Source organism: Notothenia rossii (assembly GCF_949606895.1).
Source record: "Notothenia rossii genome assembly, chromosome: 3".
NCBI lineage: Eukaryota > Metazoa > Chordata > Actinopteri > Perciformes > Nototheniidae > Notothenia > Notothenia rossii.
In genome coordinates, this window is record NC_136901.1 from 69,307,529 (window position 1) to 69,323,673 (window position 16,145).

The 16,145-nt window shown below is 40.8% G+C and overlaps 1 protein-coding gene across 2 annotated transcripts in view; it reads right to left on the reverse strand.

Annotated features, from left to right (window-relative positions):
• The window catches only part of gria1a (glutamate receptor, ionotropic, AMPA 1a), a 77,042-nt gene that overhangs the window by 24,183 nt on the left and 36,714 nt on the right, over positions 1–16,145 (reverse strand). For both annotated transcript variants that reach the window (XM_079671898.1, XM_079671899.1), the window contains exons 10-11: positions 12,223–12,429; positions 10,751–11,193 (exon numbers count right to left, since the gene is read on the reverse strand). In XM_079671898.1, the coding sequence (XP_079528024.1) occupies positions 10,751–11,193; positions 12,223–12,429 (650 nt within the window). The remainder of the gene's footprint in view (positions 1–10,750; positions 11,194–12,222; positions 12,430–16,145) is intronic.

Consider the following 16,145-nt stretch of genomic DNA (forward strand, 5'->3'; position numbering starts at 1 on the left):
ACAAATACAGGCCCAACACCATTGTTTCTGACACCAAACATGTCCTGAACAGTGAATACAAATGTTTATCATCATGTTGTAGATTAGTGGGTTCAACAATTTTAAAAGGTAAGGATGAAACATTCTAGTCATGGACCTGTCAGCCCTACAATTAAATATGCAATTTAATTGAAGATCAAATGTAGGTTGAAGGATCTTGAATAAATTCTCTTTTGTAAAGTTAACACATGTATGTGTCCTTGTTTTGGGATTTTAATAACTTGTTATTGTGTCTGTGTTGTTGTTGCAAATGGAGCTGCTGAGATGAAGTGAAAATGTCGGATAGGGATATATAATACAAAGCTATGTTTTCCTTAGTTGTGTTTACACAGTGTCTATATTCTAGCCTATATCTAAGGGCTATGATAATTAAGGAAACAAATACAGCAGACATACATTTTTCTCTCTGCATGTCATTTGTGTATAGCAACAAAACATTAATCGTTGTATGGCCCATACATCTTAGCTGCATTCTTCTGGTCTAACAGCCCTTTCAATCCGCGGATTTATATCACAGGGCTTTTGGTTATTAGCGTTTCCTTAACTGAGCCTTAGCTGTGTGTAAATGTTATGAGTTTATAAAAGTTTTATTAAGCTCTCGATTCCCCATAGCCTCCTCAATGAAAAACAGCCTGTTAAAAACATGCATAGTAATGTGGGCATGTCTGGATAATTAACCTGAATAAAGTATTTATAAACGTGATTACCTTTTTATGCAACTCTGCAACCATATAGGTCCCAGTGCTTCCTGAAAACACAAGTGAAAGCCAAAATGTGTTCCTCTGCGGGGGCTTCAAAATGTATCTCTGAGCACACACGCCATATTGGTTTGATGTGCAAAACACAATGCTTTTGTGGTCACCTGGACCCTAAGACACTTTTTGAAATGCACTTACTGTAACTCACACTCAGTGTCCTTATCCTGTCTCTCTCCATCTCGCTTTTGCTCGATGAGGCTCTGGGGGGTGTGTTATGGCGAATATTGTAACCGAGTGGTGCGTTTTATCTGATTTTTGTTTGCTTTTGCTTTCATAGCCGCATGGTTGTTAAATATTTCAGAGCGCTTTTAACTTCAAGGCCAAACTAACATGCAAGCTTTAACCAGGGGGCAAAAAAAAGATGTATTAAATAAATTATCTCCCCCCCCAATCTCCCACTAAAGGTCAGTATTACCATGCCATTGAGATGAAAACTGAATATTATGTTAATTTTGTTACAAGCCTGCAGCAACCTCACCATAGCCTATAATTACTCTCATTTCTGTATGCAATGGAATATTTGACAAACAGCATTATGATTCAGAATGCTGTGTTAAATGCATGTTTGTGTCATTAAGAAGCAGAGTTAAATGCCACTTGGTATCATGCAGTAGCCTACGTCTCGTTTGAGTGATGGTGCATGGAAACAAAACAATTGAACTTCGAGCCGTTTCCCAGACGATGGTGCAGAGGGATCGATGTGATTGAGATATGACTGTAATCATTGTATCGGCGGCTGCTCACGGGTCGCTTAGTGATATCATTGATTGTGTCTTAGCGGCGTGTAACCTGAGATAAGTCAGTGCTGGCGAGCTGTGAGAGCGTTCACTATACTCGCCCACACACATACGCACAGCCTCTTAGTCACTCGGACCAGAAAGAACAGGAATCAAAACACGGATACATCGCAGCTGAAAATCAATGCCGTAAACAAACTGGCCTATGGTGCTGTAATGTGAAGCGTGAAAACACAAAGAGGTGACATGCATGTGCACTAGAGATGTTAAGATTCACCGATTCGCATCGGTGCACCGGCATAAACGTTCAAGATGCGAGTGCACCGGTTGAAAGAGTGCACATCGGCTACAGTTTGGGTTGAACTCGCGATGCATCGATTGCGTAGCGTCTTTGCATCGGTAAAAAACCGATTCATTCATATAAAATCCCCTTATCTTGTCAACGTTCAGCAGAGACGATCTTTGATATTTGCTTCGCCACTACGGAGAACGAGAGTCTCAGTTATCAACACACACGGAAGTTGAGGAGAAAGAGAAACACAGCGCAGCGAAAAATACCTACAAATCAAACGTTTGGCAACACTTCGGATTGTTCAAGAAAGACGGTGTAATAGTCATTTATGCTATATAGTTGACCGCAGGTCATGGAGAGTAATAAGGTATCCGTAGACCTTTGTATGAGGTATCTTTATTACTTAACAGGTCTACAGCCATGATACATAGATCCGTCCTAGATGCGGACTTGCATACACACAGTATCACTCCGCAGCCGCACCCCATCAGTAACGTCCTGATGGTATATGTGCGCGGCACTATTCCTACAGACGGTCAACTTGAAAAATCACTCGCAAATTGTTAACGATGCCGAGCCGCTTTAAAGTACACAAGTAGTACGAGGAACTTAGCGACGCACATAAAGAGGCGACATGGGGTCTGCGGCTGAAAAGAGAAACCTGAAAGTGAGACATATGAGTTAAATCACTCAGTGAGGTGTTCTGTCAGAGAGAGGTGTTTAGCTTACAGCAGCCTGTGACGGCCAATAATAATTTAAATGTCTTCCTTACTGTAAGCAGTTATGAAATACCTGTTTGTGAAAGGTTATTTGTTTTCTTTATTGTTCAGATAGAAACCAATGCTTTCTGCTCACTGGTGTGTTAGCCTCTGAGTGTTAAGCACATCAGGCTGGCAGCTGTATGGGCATTGCTCTATGGTAGCTGTTATTTGCACATTGTTAATCATGAGCAATGCATCCTTACATTGTTTAACTGTGAGGTGTTATACAATTGTACTCTGGAGAGCTTTTAAAGGTAAAAAAATAAACGGCATGATGGGATGTGCAGTACCAAATATGTAAAGCACTTTTTTGTTAATGTATGATTTGCTGCATATAAGGAATAAAACAAAAATCCTCTGTCGTACCATATTGAAGTATCATTATTTTTGCATCGTGTTGAATCGCATCGTATCGCCCCGAATCGCATAATGTTGAATCAAATCGTATCGAACTGTATCGCAACAGGGGTGAATCGTATCGCATCGCATCGCCTGGTGTTTCAAAGGTATCGTTAATGTATCGTAACGTGGTAACGTATCGAGATGCGCATCGCATCGGCTTCAGTGATGGAGATGCACATCCCTAATGTGCACTGATGTGCAGTTCCATGGAGCAGAGACACTTGAAGCTGCGCCGCTCTGACAGAAAAATCTGTGTCTCTTTACGGTTGCCATGGCAGCACACTCTGCACTCCAAACAGACTTTAGTCATCCCGCTGCTCATACCATATGAGCATACCCTCCCTCTCCCTGCATTTCTCTCCATAAGGGCAACCACCCCTATAGTAGGATAGATCTGCTTTTACAGATAGAAAGCTTTCATTAGGGCTCAATGCAATATACAGTGTAGCAAACACAGGGTTTGACTGATAAGCCTCTAAGCATCACAGCGCACATCTGGCCTGTCAAACTATCGACAATGTTTACTTTAGTCCAGGTAGATTTCCCAAGCGGCCTCGAGCCTTGTGTATAATTCATGGCTGCAGGAAAGACATACACTGTTGCACAGCTTGATAACGGCAACCCCCCTTCCCCTCTCTGCTGTAGGAAACATATGTGGGGGACTGTTTTGAAATGCAGATTTGACAGTGTGTGTGCCTCTGAGGAGATGGTGTCTCTGTCAGTCTACAAAGTGTGATACCCCAGTGAGATTCTCTGGGGGTGAACGCGTGTGAGTGTCCCTACTTTTTTTGCGAGAGAGCAGGCATGCATGTATGATCAAAAGTTGCCTTCATGCAATCTCCAGTCCAGATTAATAAAACATAAGCGATGCCATGAACTAAACTGAACCGTCTCCTCATGAATAAATCATTTCCTCCTACCACGTCTTCCCCAAATGCTTTGACAGCAACTCACTAACAACACAATTATGTAACTCAGTGGCTCGCAACATCATCTAATTTCTTTTTTGTTAATGATAAAAATATCAACAATAGCGCAAATTGATAAATAATACTATGGAATGAATTATTCCCTTCATCAAAAAAAATAAAAATCTCTTGGGTCCTCCCTTAGGACTTTTTAGCAACTGCCTCTTGCATTAGACAAGATACAAGACAACATCAAATGCATAACTTTACATCAGCTTTGCAAAGCTGAATTATCAATGTATGAGAACATTTTCCAGATATAAAGTATGTAAAGTACTGGATCAATAAGATATTAATATATTAATATAGAAACAGTAGTGCCAAATTATGGGACAACATGCATGATTTTGCTTATTTTATCCCAATCAAATATTTCATGCTCGACTGACAATTTTGTAGATTTGCCACTATTCAGACAGCCCATAGTTTTTCCTTCCCCTTGAGTGCACAATGAATATCAAGTTGAAGAGAATTGGAAACATTTTGTGACGGATACTGCCCCACAGTGAGCATTGTGATGTCTTTCTTATTTTTTCAGCTCTACTTTTACACATCACTAAGGCTAATAGCTTGCTAGCTGAACACAAGGACCATTTTACACTACGAAAAATACTTTTTTTAAAACAATATGTTCAGAATAGGATTACAACAAGCAAATATTGACAAAAAAGCAACAAAAATCACTGTGAAAAAAACTCAGTTAGAGAATTACTGACACCCCCCAGGGTTACCATAATGCACCACGGGCTCCATCCACTATTGAATGATTCTGACCGCCCGGCTGAGAAATTGCTGCTGTGGCAGGCAGGGCTGTGAGTGACAGAGCTGATTTATTTCAGTCTACAATCGTGCAATGAGAGCACACAGGCGCTGAGGAGAGGAGACAACTCCACACGGCCGTAGGTAACACAGATACACACCTAGGCGCACTCACACACAAACAGATATCATACACAGACAAAAACTTTTCAAAACATATTCGCCGGAGGAACATCATGAACCTGCGCCCTTCTGTACAAGTTCTCCTCTATTAAATAGCTCCCAGTCGACAAGCTTTACACAGAAAGCCAAGCCATGTTTAAATCCACAGGGTCAGAAAACACAGGTTCTGCTCAACGTATATGCTGCCTCTATTATTATAACGTTATTCTGTCTCACCTTCTGTTGTCTAACAGACAGTAAAGAAGTCAGTTTCCTGATATTCTACCCTTTGCCATTTTTCTGTTGGTGCTGTGTGGGAGTAAATGCCTCACTATCAATGTTTAAAACACCTGGATTACACCACTTCTGTCCTGCTGCTGCTTCACAGTGTAACCATAACATTGATGCTTTCACAAACAAATGTCCTACCAGATTTTGGAGTCTAAAAAAACAAAAGCTTCTTATCTTACATATAGGACCACTGTTTGTGTCCCATCAAAGTTGTTTTGTTGAAAATAAATTCTGCTTTGTTTCGATTTACAATGTCAGCCACATGTTTAAAATGGTTATTCTAATCCGGGAAAAAATACATTATTTCGTAGGAGACAGGGTTGGCTCATGACCTTTTTTAGGCATGTTCAAATCTGTACGAATGTGATCCCAGAATCAAACAATGACAACTTAGCAAAGTTAAATAGAAAACACATGCTGTAATTACTGTTCAAAGGTTCAAATCAGACTGGAGGTGTGAGGGTGAAACAGGAAGCAGCTATAGAATATGATGTGAGAGGGAAAAGGCCACACAAGATGAACTCCTAACCAATCACTGGAAGAGGCATTAAAGGACGGGGAAAGAGCAGATGAGAGGAAGACTGAAAAGAGGCGATAGGAGAGGAAGTAAATGGGGTGGACGGATGGATGGAGTGTGGTGGGGGGGGGGGGGATCACTCTCAGAGTCCACCTGTCTGCAGAGATAAACACAGGGAGGGCCCAACAGCACAGACTGGGGGTTATGGGAGGGCCTGACTGACAGTGCTGACATTTGGAAAGAGCACGGTAAACAAGATCTCGCACTGAATAAATAGCAGTGGGAACAGGGGGGCTAATACACACACACACTTAAGTACTGTACACATTAATACATCACATCGATGTATGAATGCATGCCTACGAGCATGTAAACACACACTACAAAAGCACATGCACGCACTCACACAGAGACACCTTGAGATACCTTCAGACGGGTCCAATCAGATTGGCAGCAGACAAAGAGGATGGCAATAAGGGCTTGCTTTTAATAGAACCGGCCCCCCCACACACACACACACACACACACACACACACACACACACACACACACACACACACACACACACACACACACACACACACACACACACACACACACACACACACACACACACACACACACACACACACACACACACACACACACACAGAGCCGGCAGACAGGGAAATTAAACACGCCTACTGATTAATCCAGGACAGAGTGGATCGTCAGCGTTGTTCCTTGGCCTTTTGTCTCTGGTTAAATGGATAGCATAAAGAGTGAGGTGCTTTGAGCTGTCTACCTCCAGGCTGAATGCACCTCCGGAACATTCTGTTCTCGCCCATTAGTGACAAAGGCACAGTGATGAGAGGTTTACAAGCACATTGCTCAGAAATGTCGGAAAAATCAGAGACAGAATGTTTTTTTATATGTTTTGTTCTTTTATAATAATCAGACAGTAATGCATATAAGTGGCTCAAAGTATGACGCCTCAAAGGTTTCAATACAAAAAGAAAATATGAAATGAGATATCCTCGATTTTAGAAAGGTCTTTATTTTTCTCATACTGCCTGTGCTGCAGCTCCTCTTTTCACCCTCTGTCTGAAACCAGAGCCCAGTCTGCTCTGATTGATTAGCTGGCCTGCTCTGTTGTAATTGGTCAACTGCTTAGAGATGTGTCAACTCTAAGCCTATCACGTACAATGTGTTGAAGCACTATCCAATAGAAGCGTAAGTGTGAGTGATGTCACTATGTTAAAGAAATAATCAAATAATTGAAGCCTTTGCATTTACATGCATGAACAACTATATAACACTACAGGTATGGGAAAACCCCCAAAAGCAAAATAGGGTCCCTTTAATGGCAAGTGGCATTGGTTTCACTTAATATTCTAAATACTTCTAAGATGTTCTCCGATTCTTTTGTCACTGCAAAAATGACACAACATTAATCTCATGTTGTTGCTAAACATTTCTGAACATAAGTTAATTAAGAATGAATGTAAGACAAAATAAATAGAACTAAGTTCTACAAAAACACACCAAACTTGATACTATAATTATATGAGGCTAATCACATACTTGGAAATGGATTAAAAGAAAGTGCTTAAATGCATGTTGAAAATGAGCTTTAGGCAAACAAATCTAAATAAAAATGCACACTCTCCCAAGCATACAGGAACAAAAATATTCCCATAAAAGCCTTGCAGTATGAAAGAATAATTATCTCAACTCCCAATGGACCAAATGCATTGGTACACAGTGTTCATGTGAAACAGAATGTGTGAGGTTACAAGTATTATTCCTTCTATCTGACAAAACACTAGCAGTAACATAACATGTCCTTTTAAATTTAGCAGGAGCTCATAATGCTTCAGGAGATCCTTCCACACGCTCCTCCGTGTGTGAGAACGGGCTGTGCTAACTAGAGCAACTAGGTCACCCAAATATTCAAGGAGAAGATGTTTCCTTCAGGGCAGTATTCAGCGGGGTGAAACATTCACTGTGTTGGTTTTTAAGATACCATCAGACTCCACTATGCTGATTACTACAGCATGGAATGCTGCATACTAAACAACTTGTGTTCTTTTTTATTTTTAAATGCTGCTTACAGTTTTTTCTGAAACAAGACAGTGGGTCACCTTGGAAGGACATTGTAAGAAAGACATTTGACTCAAGTCCTTGGAGGATACAAGCCCTAAAGCTCTCACCCTCACTGATCACACCAAGGAAATCTTCTCTTGTACCTGAAATCTATTTAAATGAGAACATTTTTTTTGCTGGAACATTTGTGGCATGTGTCAAAGATACTCATCAATGTCGGTAAAAGAAACGTGGCTATAGAGCAGTGGACCTTGAGACATTTTAACCCATGGCATCTATCTAACCACAAGCCAGCGAGTGATACACCGTTAAACACAGGAAGACGTCCCCAGGAGTAGGGCCAAAATGGCAGCTAAGCTAACACATCTAGCATCCAAGGCTACTCGACTATAGCCAGCCTGCTCCTGGCCGATGTTGCAGGAAAATAACAAAAATGAAGTTAGACTCAGGCTAGCCCAGCAACGGGAGATCAGAGCATGCTGCGGTGTGGCCAGATATTTTCAGAGACCATGCTCCTTAGAGGCATCCAGCATCATGCAACTGACGGGAGAACTGCAGGAAAGAAAGCAGGACTCCAGAAGGGCAGGCTCTATGTCTACATTAATGATGCTTGGTGCTCAAAGTTGATAGACAATATTTCCCTGATGTCCAATTTGGTATATTATGGATGTAGGCTATCTCCCAAGAGGATACACCATTGTTTTGTTGCTGCTTTTACATACCTTCTGATGCAAATGCACTACTGTTTTGTTATGACCTGTTTTTCTTATGTATTATAAAAGTCTAAGTTATAACTGCCTCTTGTTGTGCTACCCTGTGTTGCATGATGTCATAATCCTTGCATCTTTGAATACTCAAATGAAACTTGAGGCCAACGGCCTTGTTTCAGTTTTCACAACTTGTGATGAAATACACATATTTTACATCTGGTTAATTTGCATTCAGAGGTGTCATCAGCAAAATGGCTCCAAGTGAAGAAACAATCTGTTACTTACTACAGCGGTTTGGTCCTTTTTTTAAACAGTCTTTGAAACGTCTTGCATCAGCAAAGCTCGCTATCTCCAAAAGCAACACAAATGCAAATACTGTGCAAATATGTTTGAACCCATGTGTGGGTCAAGCACACACACAGAGACATACACACCAATGCACACACACAGATACATACACACCAATGCACACAAACACACAGAAATAAACGTGTCTGCGTACACAAAGACAGACCACAGGGAACGGACAATTTGCGGATGCGTGGTGACATTCTCTTTCTCTGTGAGGCGTACGAGGAAATCAATAGTTATTGAAGATGCATTTTCTGGCTGTAAGAGAAGAATGCTCGGACAATAGGCTTCATCCTGCAAGAGGCGCAGCCGAGGCTCCAGGCAGAACATGGTAAATGTCAGGTGAGGGGCCCGTGGGAGGAAGGATTCAGTATCTACATCATGTACAGCTGAGCACCTGCAGCATGCAAGGTGCAGAGATTTCTCCCTTCTGATATTAATGCAAGGTAAGAGCAAAGTGAAAATACATTTTGTAAATGTCACAAGATGGGAGCCAAGATAAAAATGGACCGTTACACATGCTGTAATTCCTTTAACCTTCAGCCACACAATCATGGAAGGCTTACTGAGCAATGCTGCTGTTTCTTAGTAACACTCCTCTAAATAAAGACAAGCAATGTTTTCTTAACTACCTGGAATTGTATCTAGCCATGCAGATCGTTTTGTTTTTATTTGCTAAAGCTTCAAGATAACAGCTTTGAGATATTCCCTCATACAATGGTGGTGAAATACATGTCATTTGTGGTGCTCGTTACATTGAATAAAAAAATTAAATTCAACAGCAGTGATGTCAAAAACAATTAGGATATGTGTCGAATTTTACTGTTAGCAGTTTCCATTGTAATGACTTTTTACCATTTTTATAATGACTATTCCTCTATAATAGTTATGAAACTTGTGAAAAAGTTGTTCTCAGTCGGGCATTGTTTCTGGAAACATTAGCTTATACATCTTTATAAAAAAAGACTTTCAGTCAACAACAAACCATATGGCATTCACCTCCATTGTGTGGGTTGAAGGCGTAGTCCTTGAGGTGGATACCTCAAAGTCTGGGAAAGAATAGCATCAACCACGAATATTTATTTGAAGAAACAGCATCGAGCTCTCCATCCAGAAGCTGCAGTATAGATGTATTATGTATAGGTGCAGGCAGCACCACACTACATGTATACATAATGTATGTATTTTAATGTTTAAAGAGACACGGAGCTCTGTGTCGATCCATGACCTACCCTGTCTCTGCTGGTTCACAGCTATCGGTGATAATACTGACGTTATCTTCTCATCTCCTCCTGCTGGTCCCTCTGGAAAGCTCAGAAAGTCGACCTCAGTGCCTCTAATTTCAGACACTTAATGAGATTTTTAATTGGTGACCTTTTCAGAATGGTTTCACACCAAAGCTCATGAGAGCCCTCGAGGGGAAGCCAACACGTACCACTCACGCCAGGATCCTGCTTAACAATCTCTGAAGGGTCCAATATTTACTTTTGCCTATGGTTTGACCAACACACAATAAAATACACGATATATACGATACAATTAAATGTTATATCATTGGAAGGAGCTCCACAAGAATGTATAGTCCAAGAAGTTTCTGCCATGTGTACAGTATACCACCACAGAAGGTTTCTGTGAAACACAAGACTCTGCAACATGACCACAGCTTAAACTCCCTCTGCTGCTCTTCACCAAACTTTTATCTTTGCTTTGTATGACAAGTGACAAAGCACAACATCTCTCAATAAACAAAGCCCAAAAGAGTTGAACTACAAAGCCACACTGCCTGTTGGAGAGTCGGTGTGGAAGACCGAAATATTTTGTACGTAAGAGGCACTTAGTGTCTCTTTTTGTAACAACAAACAAAAGCAGAGACTCAAAGCACAGTGGACTCAAAACACTAAAAAAATGTAGGCCTTACCGTGGTGAGATATCGCAGCCCTGCTGCATGAAAGCCCCCAGTGAGAACCAAAGGGAGTTGAAAATGCCAAACTCATTGGTCTGCTCTAGACTCTGCTGGTTGTTGTTCTGTTGCGGGGGGGCCTGGCCCTGCTGCACCCCGTTGGCTGAAGCTTGGGTGGGCGACTGCGGCTCAGCGCCCTCCTCATAGTCCTCAGCGTGCCACTCGTACGGGCTGAACCGACTGACAAGGAACAGAACCACGCTCACGCCGATGTAGGCAAACACAATGCACATCCAGATCTCGTAAGCCAGCGGGTCCAGGAAGGAAAACACGCCAGGTTTGGATTTGGTGGGTTTCTTGATCATGATGGAGATGCCAAGGGACATGAAGGGCTTAGAGAAGTCGATCACTTCTTCACGCACCAGGGTGATGGTCAGAGGGGCCACGGCCACATCTGCTTTCTGAGGGAGACAAAAAGAGACAGGCATGTGACCAGACGTGCACAGTGGCAAGAATATGTCATTTCGTGTTCTAAAATATGTGTTTTTTAATGGGAAAAGCACAATAGTTTCTTTATCAGAAGACCCACGTCAAATACTGTAGTAAATCCACGATGATAAATGTTTAAGCATCTCTACAAGCTATGCTCTACAAATGTCACCAATGTCATTTAATCAGGGGGTATCATCTATATTGTGTGTTTGTGCTAATTAGCAGTGTTTTGCCAATGTCATTTTTTTATATTGTTTTCCTCTGTCCTTTGTCAAGTCTACTAAGCAAATTCAAACCTGATCTTCAGTATCAGATATCTGTTATTTTTAACTCTTAACTTTTTTAGTTGCTGTTTTATATTTAAGGAAAAGCAACACAAACATAACGTTATTTTCATAGTAAATGCTGGGGCGTAGTCACAGACTGGGATATGTGAAAGATTACTAACAACATATATTTAAAAGCTTTTTTTATGTGAAAGTAAACCTTTAAATGGCACGTAATAGGGAAGATAACAACATGGTTTAATCTGGTATAAAAATGTTCAATTTTTATAAAAAACCTATTAAACGTTTGATGTAATAGAAAGCATGAGTTTATGCTGTAATGGCTGTAGGATCAGAAATAAATAAATGTAACTGTGGGTTTTACTGGTTTTAAATGGAAACATGTTGGTCCTTAAGGGAGTGTCTGGTGGCCTTCATAGATAATTGTTCACTTTTTATAAGAGTTAAAACTTTCCTAAACTCATACACTTGCCAGAATGTACGACAAGTGCATTGACACAGCCAAATTGACAGGAACATGTAAAATGTCCCGAGTGAGGAACAAGGTTTAAATACTGCAAAACGATCAAGGCAGACTGCTCAAATAAAGTTAGAATTGAGCTGCACGTTAATTGATTAGCTAAACAGCATTCACATTTGACTTTTAGTAGTTTATATATTTTGTTCACCTTTAAACTGGGAATAATATCCAACACAAAACAGTCCACTCACCCCATACACCAGTTCTCCCACCATGCCGTTCCACATCTTATTCTCTGGGTCTCTTGCTCCATATTTGCCATCTGAAACCACCTTCAGTTTGTACTGGTATCCGACATGTTTGGCTATCTCTGCAGCCAGCTCCACAATGTAGCCCTCATATTTGTCATTCCCCACAAGCTGCTCATGGTTCTTCTTCATCATCACATATGGAGACTCCTGTTGGATGAAAGGGCAACCGTGCAATCATGAACTGTAACTCAATTACACCAGGTGTCAGAAATAACATACATGAAATCAATGAACGGTTACTGAAATAATTGCAATTTTCGCTGACGTTAAAACAAAATGAACACTGATATGCATCATTTCTTGACATAAGCCTGTATCATAACTTTTACAGCAGGGCAGTTTGTTAAGCTAATTAAAACAGAGACAGTTTTATGGCTGATAATAAAGCTTCAGCATGTAGTTAAGTTTTATATGAATATTTAAAAATGCAGGAAGGTTTATGGATGAATTCAATGCATCACTTATCTCTTTACCCCTTGCTCATAACGGAGGCTTTGGATAATAAATCTCTCTGTGAAAGGTTCAAAGATAATTACATGGAATCACAAGGTATTATTTGTGTCTTTGTTCATAAAGGTATGGTGTATAATTGAAATACAAAAGGTGGTAAGTATGATTACGGTGTCATTGCCTCTTTGAAAGGAGGGTTGATAATATGAAGCAGGTTGTGAGGATACGGGGAATTGTAGGGTGTTATTAAAGCTGAAAAGACAAAGCATCTGAGAACCAGAAGTGTGTGTGTGTGTGTGTGTGTGTATGTGTGTGTGTGTGTGTGTGTGTGTGTGTGTGTGTATATGGTGAAGAAGACATTTTTGACCTCTACCAGGCTGTTCTTCCTGTCACATCCTTCATCTGTACATCTCACACTGATAGGGTGTCTTCCCGCCGACATAACACCTGGGGCCCCGCTTTATTTTAAGAAAAATCCATTTCATAGAGAATACCAGTCAACTCAATCTACAAGCACTCTGATAGGCCTCAATTCCAACAAGTTATTATGTGTGCCTGCTCTTAGCTAAAGCAGTGCTGAGCCGAGCAAATCCTGCCGTCAGATTTGATCAGAGTCTAGAGATGTGGGGGTGGGTCGGGGGTCCTCTGTGTGTTACAGTTATCTGGGTTCTCCTGCTCTTTATGGTTGAGGGGAAGGTAATCATTGTTACACATGGAAACCTGAGGCCCATTGGCAGGGAAATGGCACCCCAGGGAGACAGTGGTGGGAAAGGCTGGTGTGCAGCGCTTTTGACAGGGTATGCACTTGCACTGGCAGAAACGCTCTCAAAAACACGCGCTTGAACACACACACATAGATGCGTGACATGGCATAGAAGGTCCTCCAGGACTCATTCTCATTGGTCCGCACAGTACCGCTGAGATCTGCTGTTACTCAACCATGGTGGATATAAAACAGACACAAGAACACTTTTCAGACACACATTACAAAATCTAAATAGACACAAAATTATAAAAAATCAGACCACTGCCAAAGCATTCACCTACACCTCGGAGGGTCCACTTTCCCGATTTGGAAGGTTGTTATTTCGATTTTATGAGCTTTAAATGGTAATGCGGCAACAACTATGAAAGTTACAAATTCATGAAGTATTATTGTATTGGTTAGAGAGGCTTACCAAATGTTGGATGTCTGTTTAAAGTTGTTTTTCTGATATTGGGATGTCCAGGAGAATATACATATTCAGGATAACCTTTTCCAATTATTTCATCACCACATAAACGCAGCACAAATCCTGTTTCCGAATAATAACGAAAGTGAAACATGATGCACATATCTGTCCCGTTGATTGGATACACATCAACGTAATGGGTCCTTCACTGGCCCATGCAACACCATGCCGCCAAGATTCATGAATATTGTGCTTGTAGCTTTTCCGTGATCATGCAGATAGCTAAACAGGCCAACAAATTATAATTTTTTTGCCGTTGGAAAAATGTAAACCTACATCATTCCTCTGAGACCCATTTTAAACACAACATATAGTAGGAGAACGCGAAAATTACGTAATTTGATTATAAATGCTACTACTCCTTGCTGAAAGCATTTTACAATACCTGCACTTATTTGTAGTATCTGCACACGGCAAGTATGCCAATAATAACCAACTACTTGCATGCTAACACTAAATCTTGAAATTCTAGCCATGGCCTGGTTTTAGTGTAAAGCCATGATGGTGGAGACACTAAGCTCCAGTGCTCCATTAAGCATGCTCTGCTTCACTCCTCCAGATCTCCTGGTAACACCGGCCTGGACTGTGTGCACAGGCTGGAACAGCAAGGATTCTGGGAAATCACAAAGTGAGACCTTCGAATTGGCACAACAACACGGTCCCTGAAGCAACGAATCAGCGAGCACTAAAGTTATACGGTGTAAAAACTCTTCTGCTACCCTGCTGCCAAATAACTGTTCACACCTTATCTCTTCTCATAGCTTCCAAGACTGGGAACCAATGTATCTTCCTTGAGAAGGGGACACTGATAGGAGATTATGTCAGAGTTATTTTAGGTTCGTTCTTTATGAAGACCGCAATCTTCGGGTTGTAAATGAGGATGTTCACATTTGTTTTAATGAGATGCCAAAAGACTACATGTCAAGTTTAGCAAAGTACACCCAATGCTACATCTGCACTTTACATATTTATTCCTGGAGTACTCCTTCATCAACACCAGCTGTTGTTCCCCAGGTGTTAGTCTGTATTTAAAATCATGTTAAACTGGTCTTTATTAGAACCGTTTAATTCAATTATTTATTATTATTTGTTTTAACCTCTCTCCTGGTTAGCGAACCATTTTGTTATGCAATAGCTAGTACATACAGTATGTGTGGATTATTTATGATCATTTATGAATAACTTAACCTTTCTAAAAGGTGGCCTTTTGAAGTACTATTTGCATAAGAACGTATTCATCCTGGCAAAATGGTTTGTCTTGCGAGTATTATTATACAAATGATGTATGTATGTACATTTCCTAAACACATTTTTAGACTTTTATAATTTAGTTGAATTAGGTATTATTGAACGAGTGGAAACTATGTAGCTCATCTTTAATTAGCCCAAATTCAAATAATAATAATGCTTAATTACTATTGCAGCCATTTTAGCTCCAATTCGTTCACACTTGTGCATTGTTTTTCCCCTACGTCTGAAATAAAATGAGGGTTATATATTTTTTTCCACTTGGGTGCTTGTATTAATAGTGTGTTTGGTATGACATGAACGCAGCGTTGCCAGATGATTCTCTTTGTCACAATATATTGTTGATATGCACATCTCTCCTTATTAATACTCTACATGCCGTTTCAGCTCCATCACCTCCCACAGACCTTTATCCGGAGAGTTGTGAATTTGTTCTTAAGGGAAGCACATAGTTGAAATGGTTTAGCCCATTAACCCCCACAGTGGAGATCAGCCGCACACACCTCGCCTGCTAGACCTGGAGTCTGCTGCAGAATTGCAATTCTTTTTACACATTTCATTCATGCATTCCACATCTGCCTCAAGTCCCACAAAATAACATGATCCGAAGAGATAAAAGACATTTCCACTTGAAAAAATACCGGGAGCACAAAAAAAGCGTAGCTCTGAGCTCCAGGCTTCACACACAGCAATATGCTCTGAGAACATCCTGCATACAATCTGTATTATCCCCTATTGCATACGAGGAAGGTATTGCCAGGTATGTTCCTATCTTTTGAGAACATGTCATGTTCACCTAGCTGCTATAGGAGCTGGTCGGATTGAATGTTTGCTGCTCTATTCTCAAATCCTACCCCTGAGGCTCTATGTCTGCAATGTTGGTGAGGACAGTAAACATAACCTGCCAATGGGGAAAGCTGAGCCAAATACAAT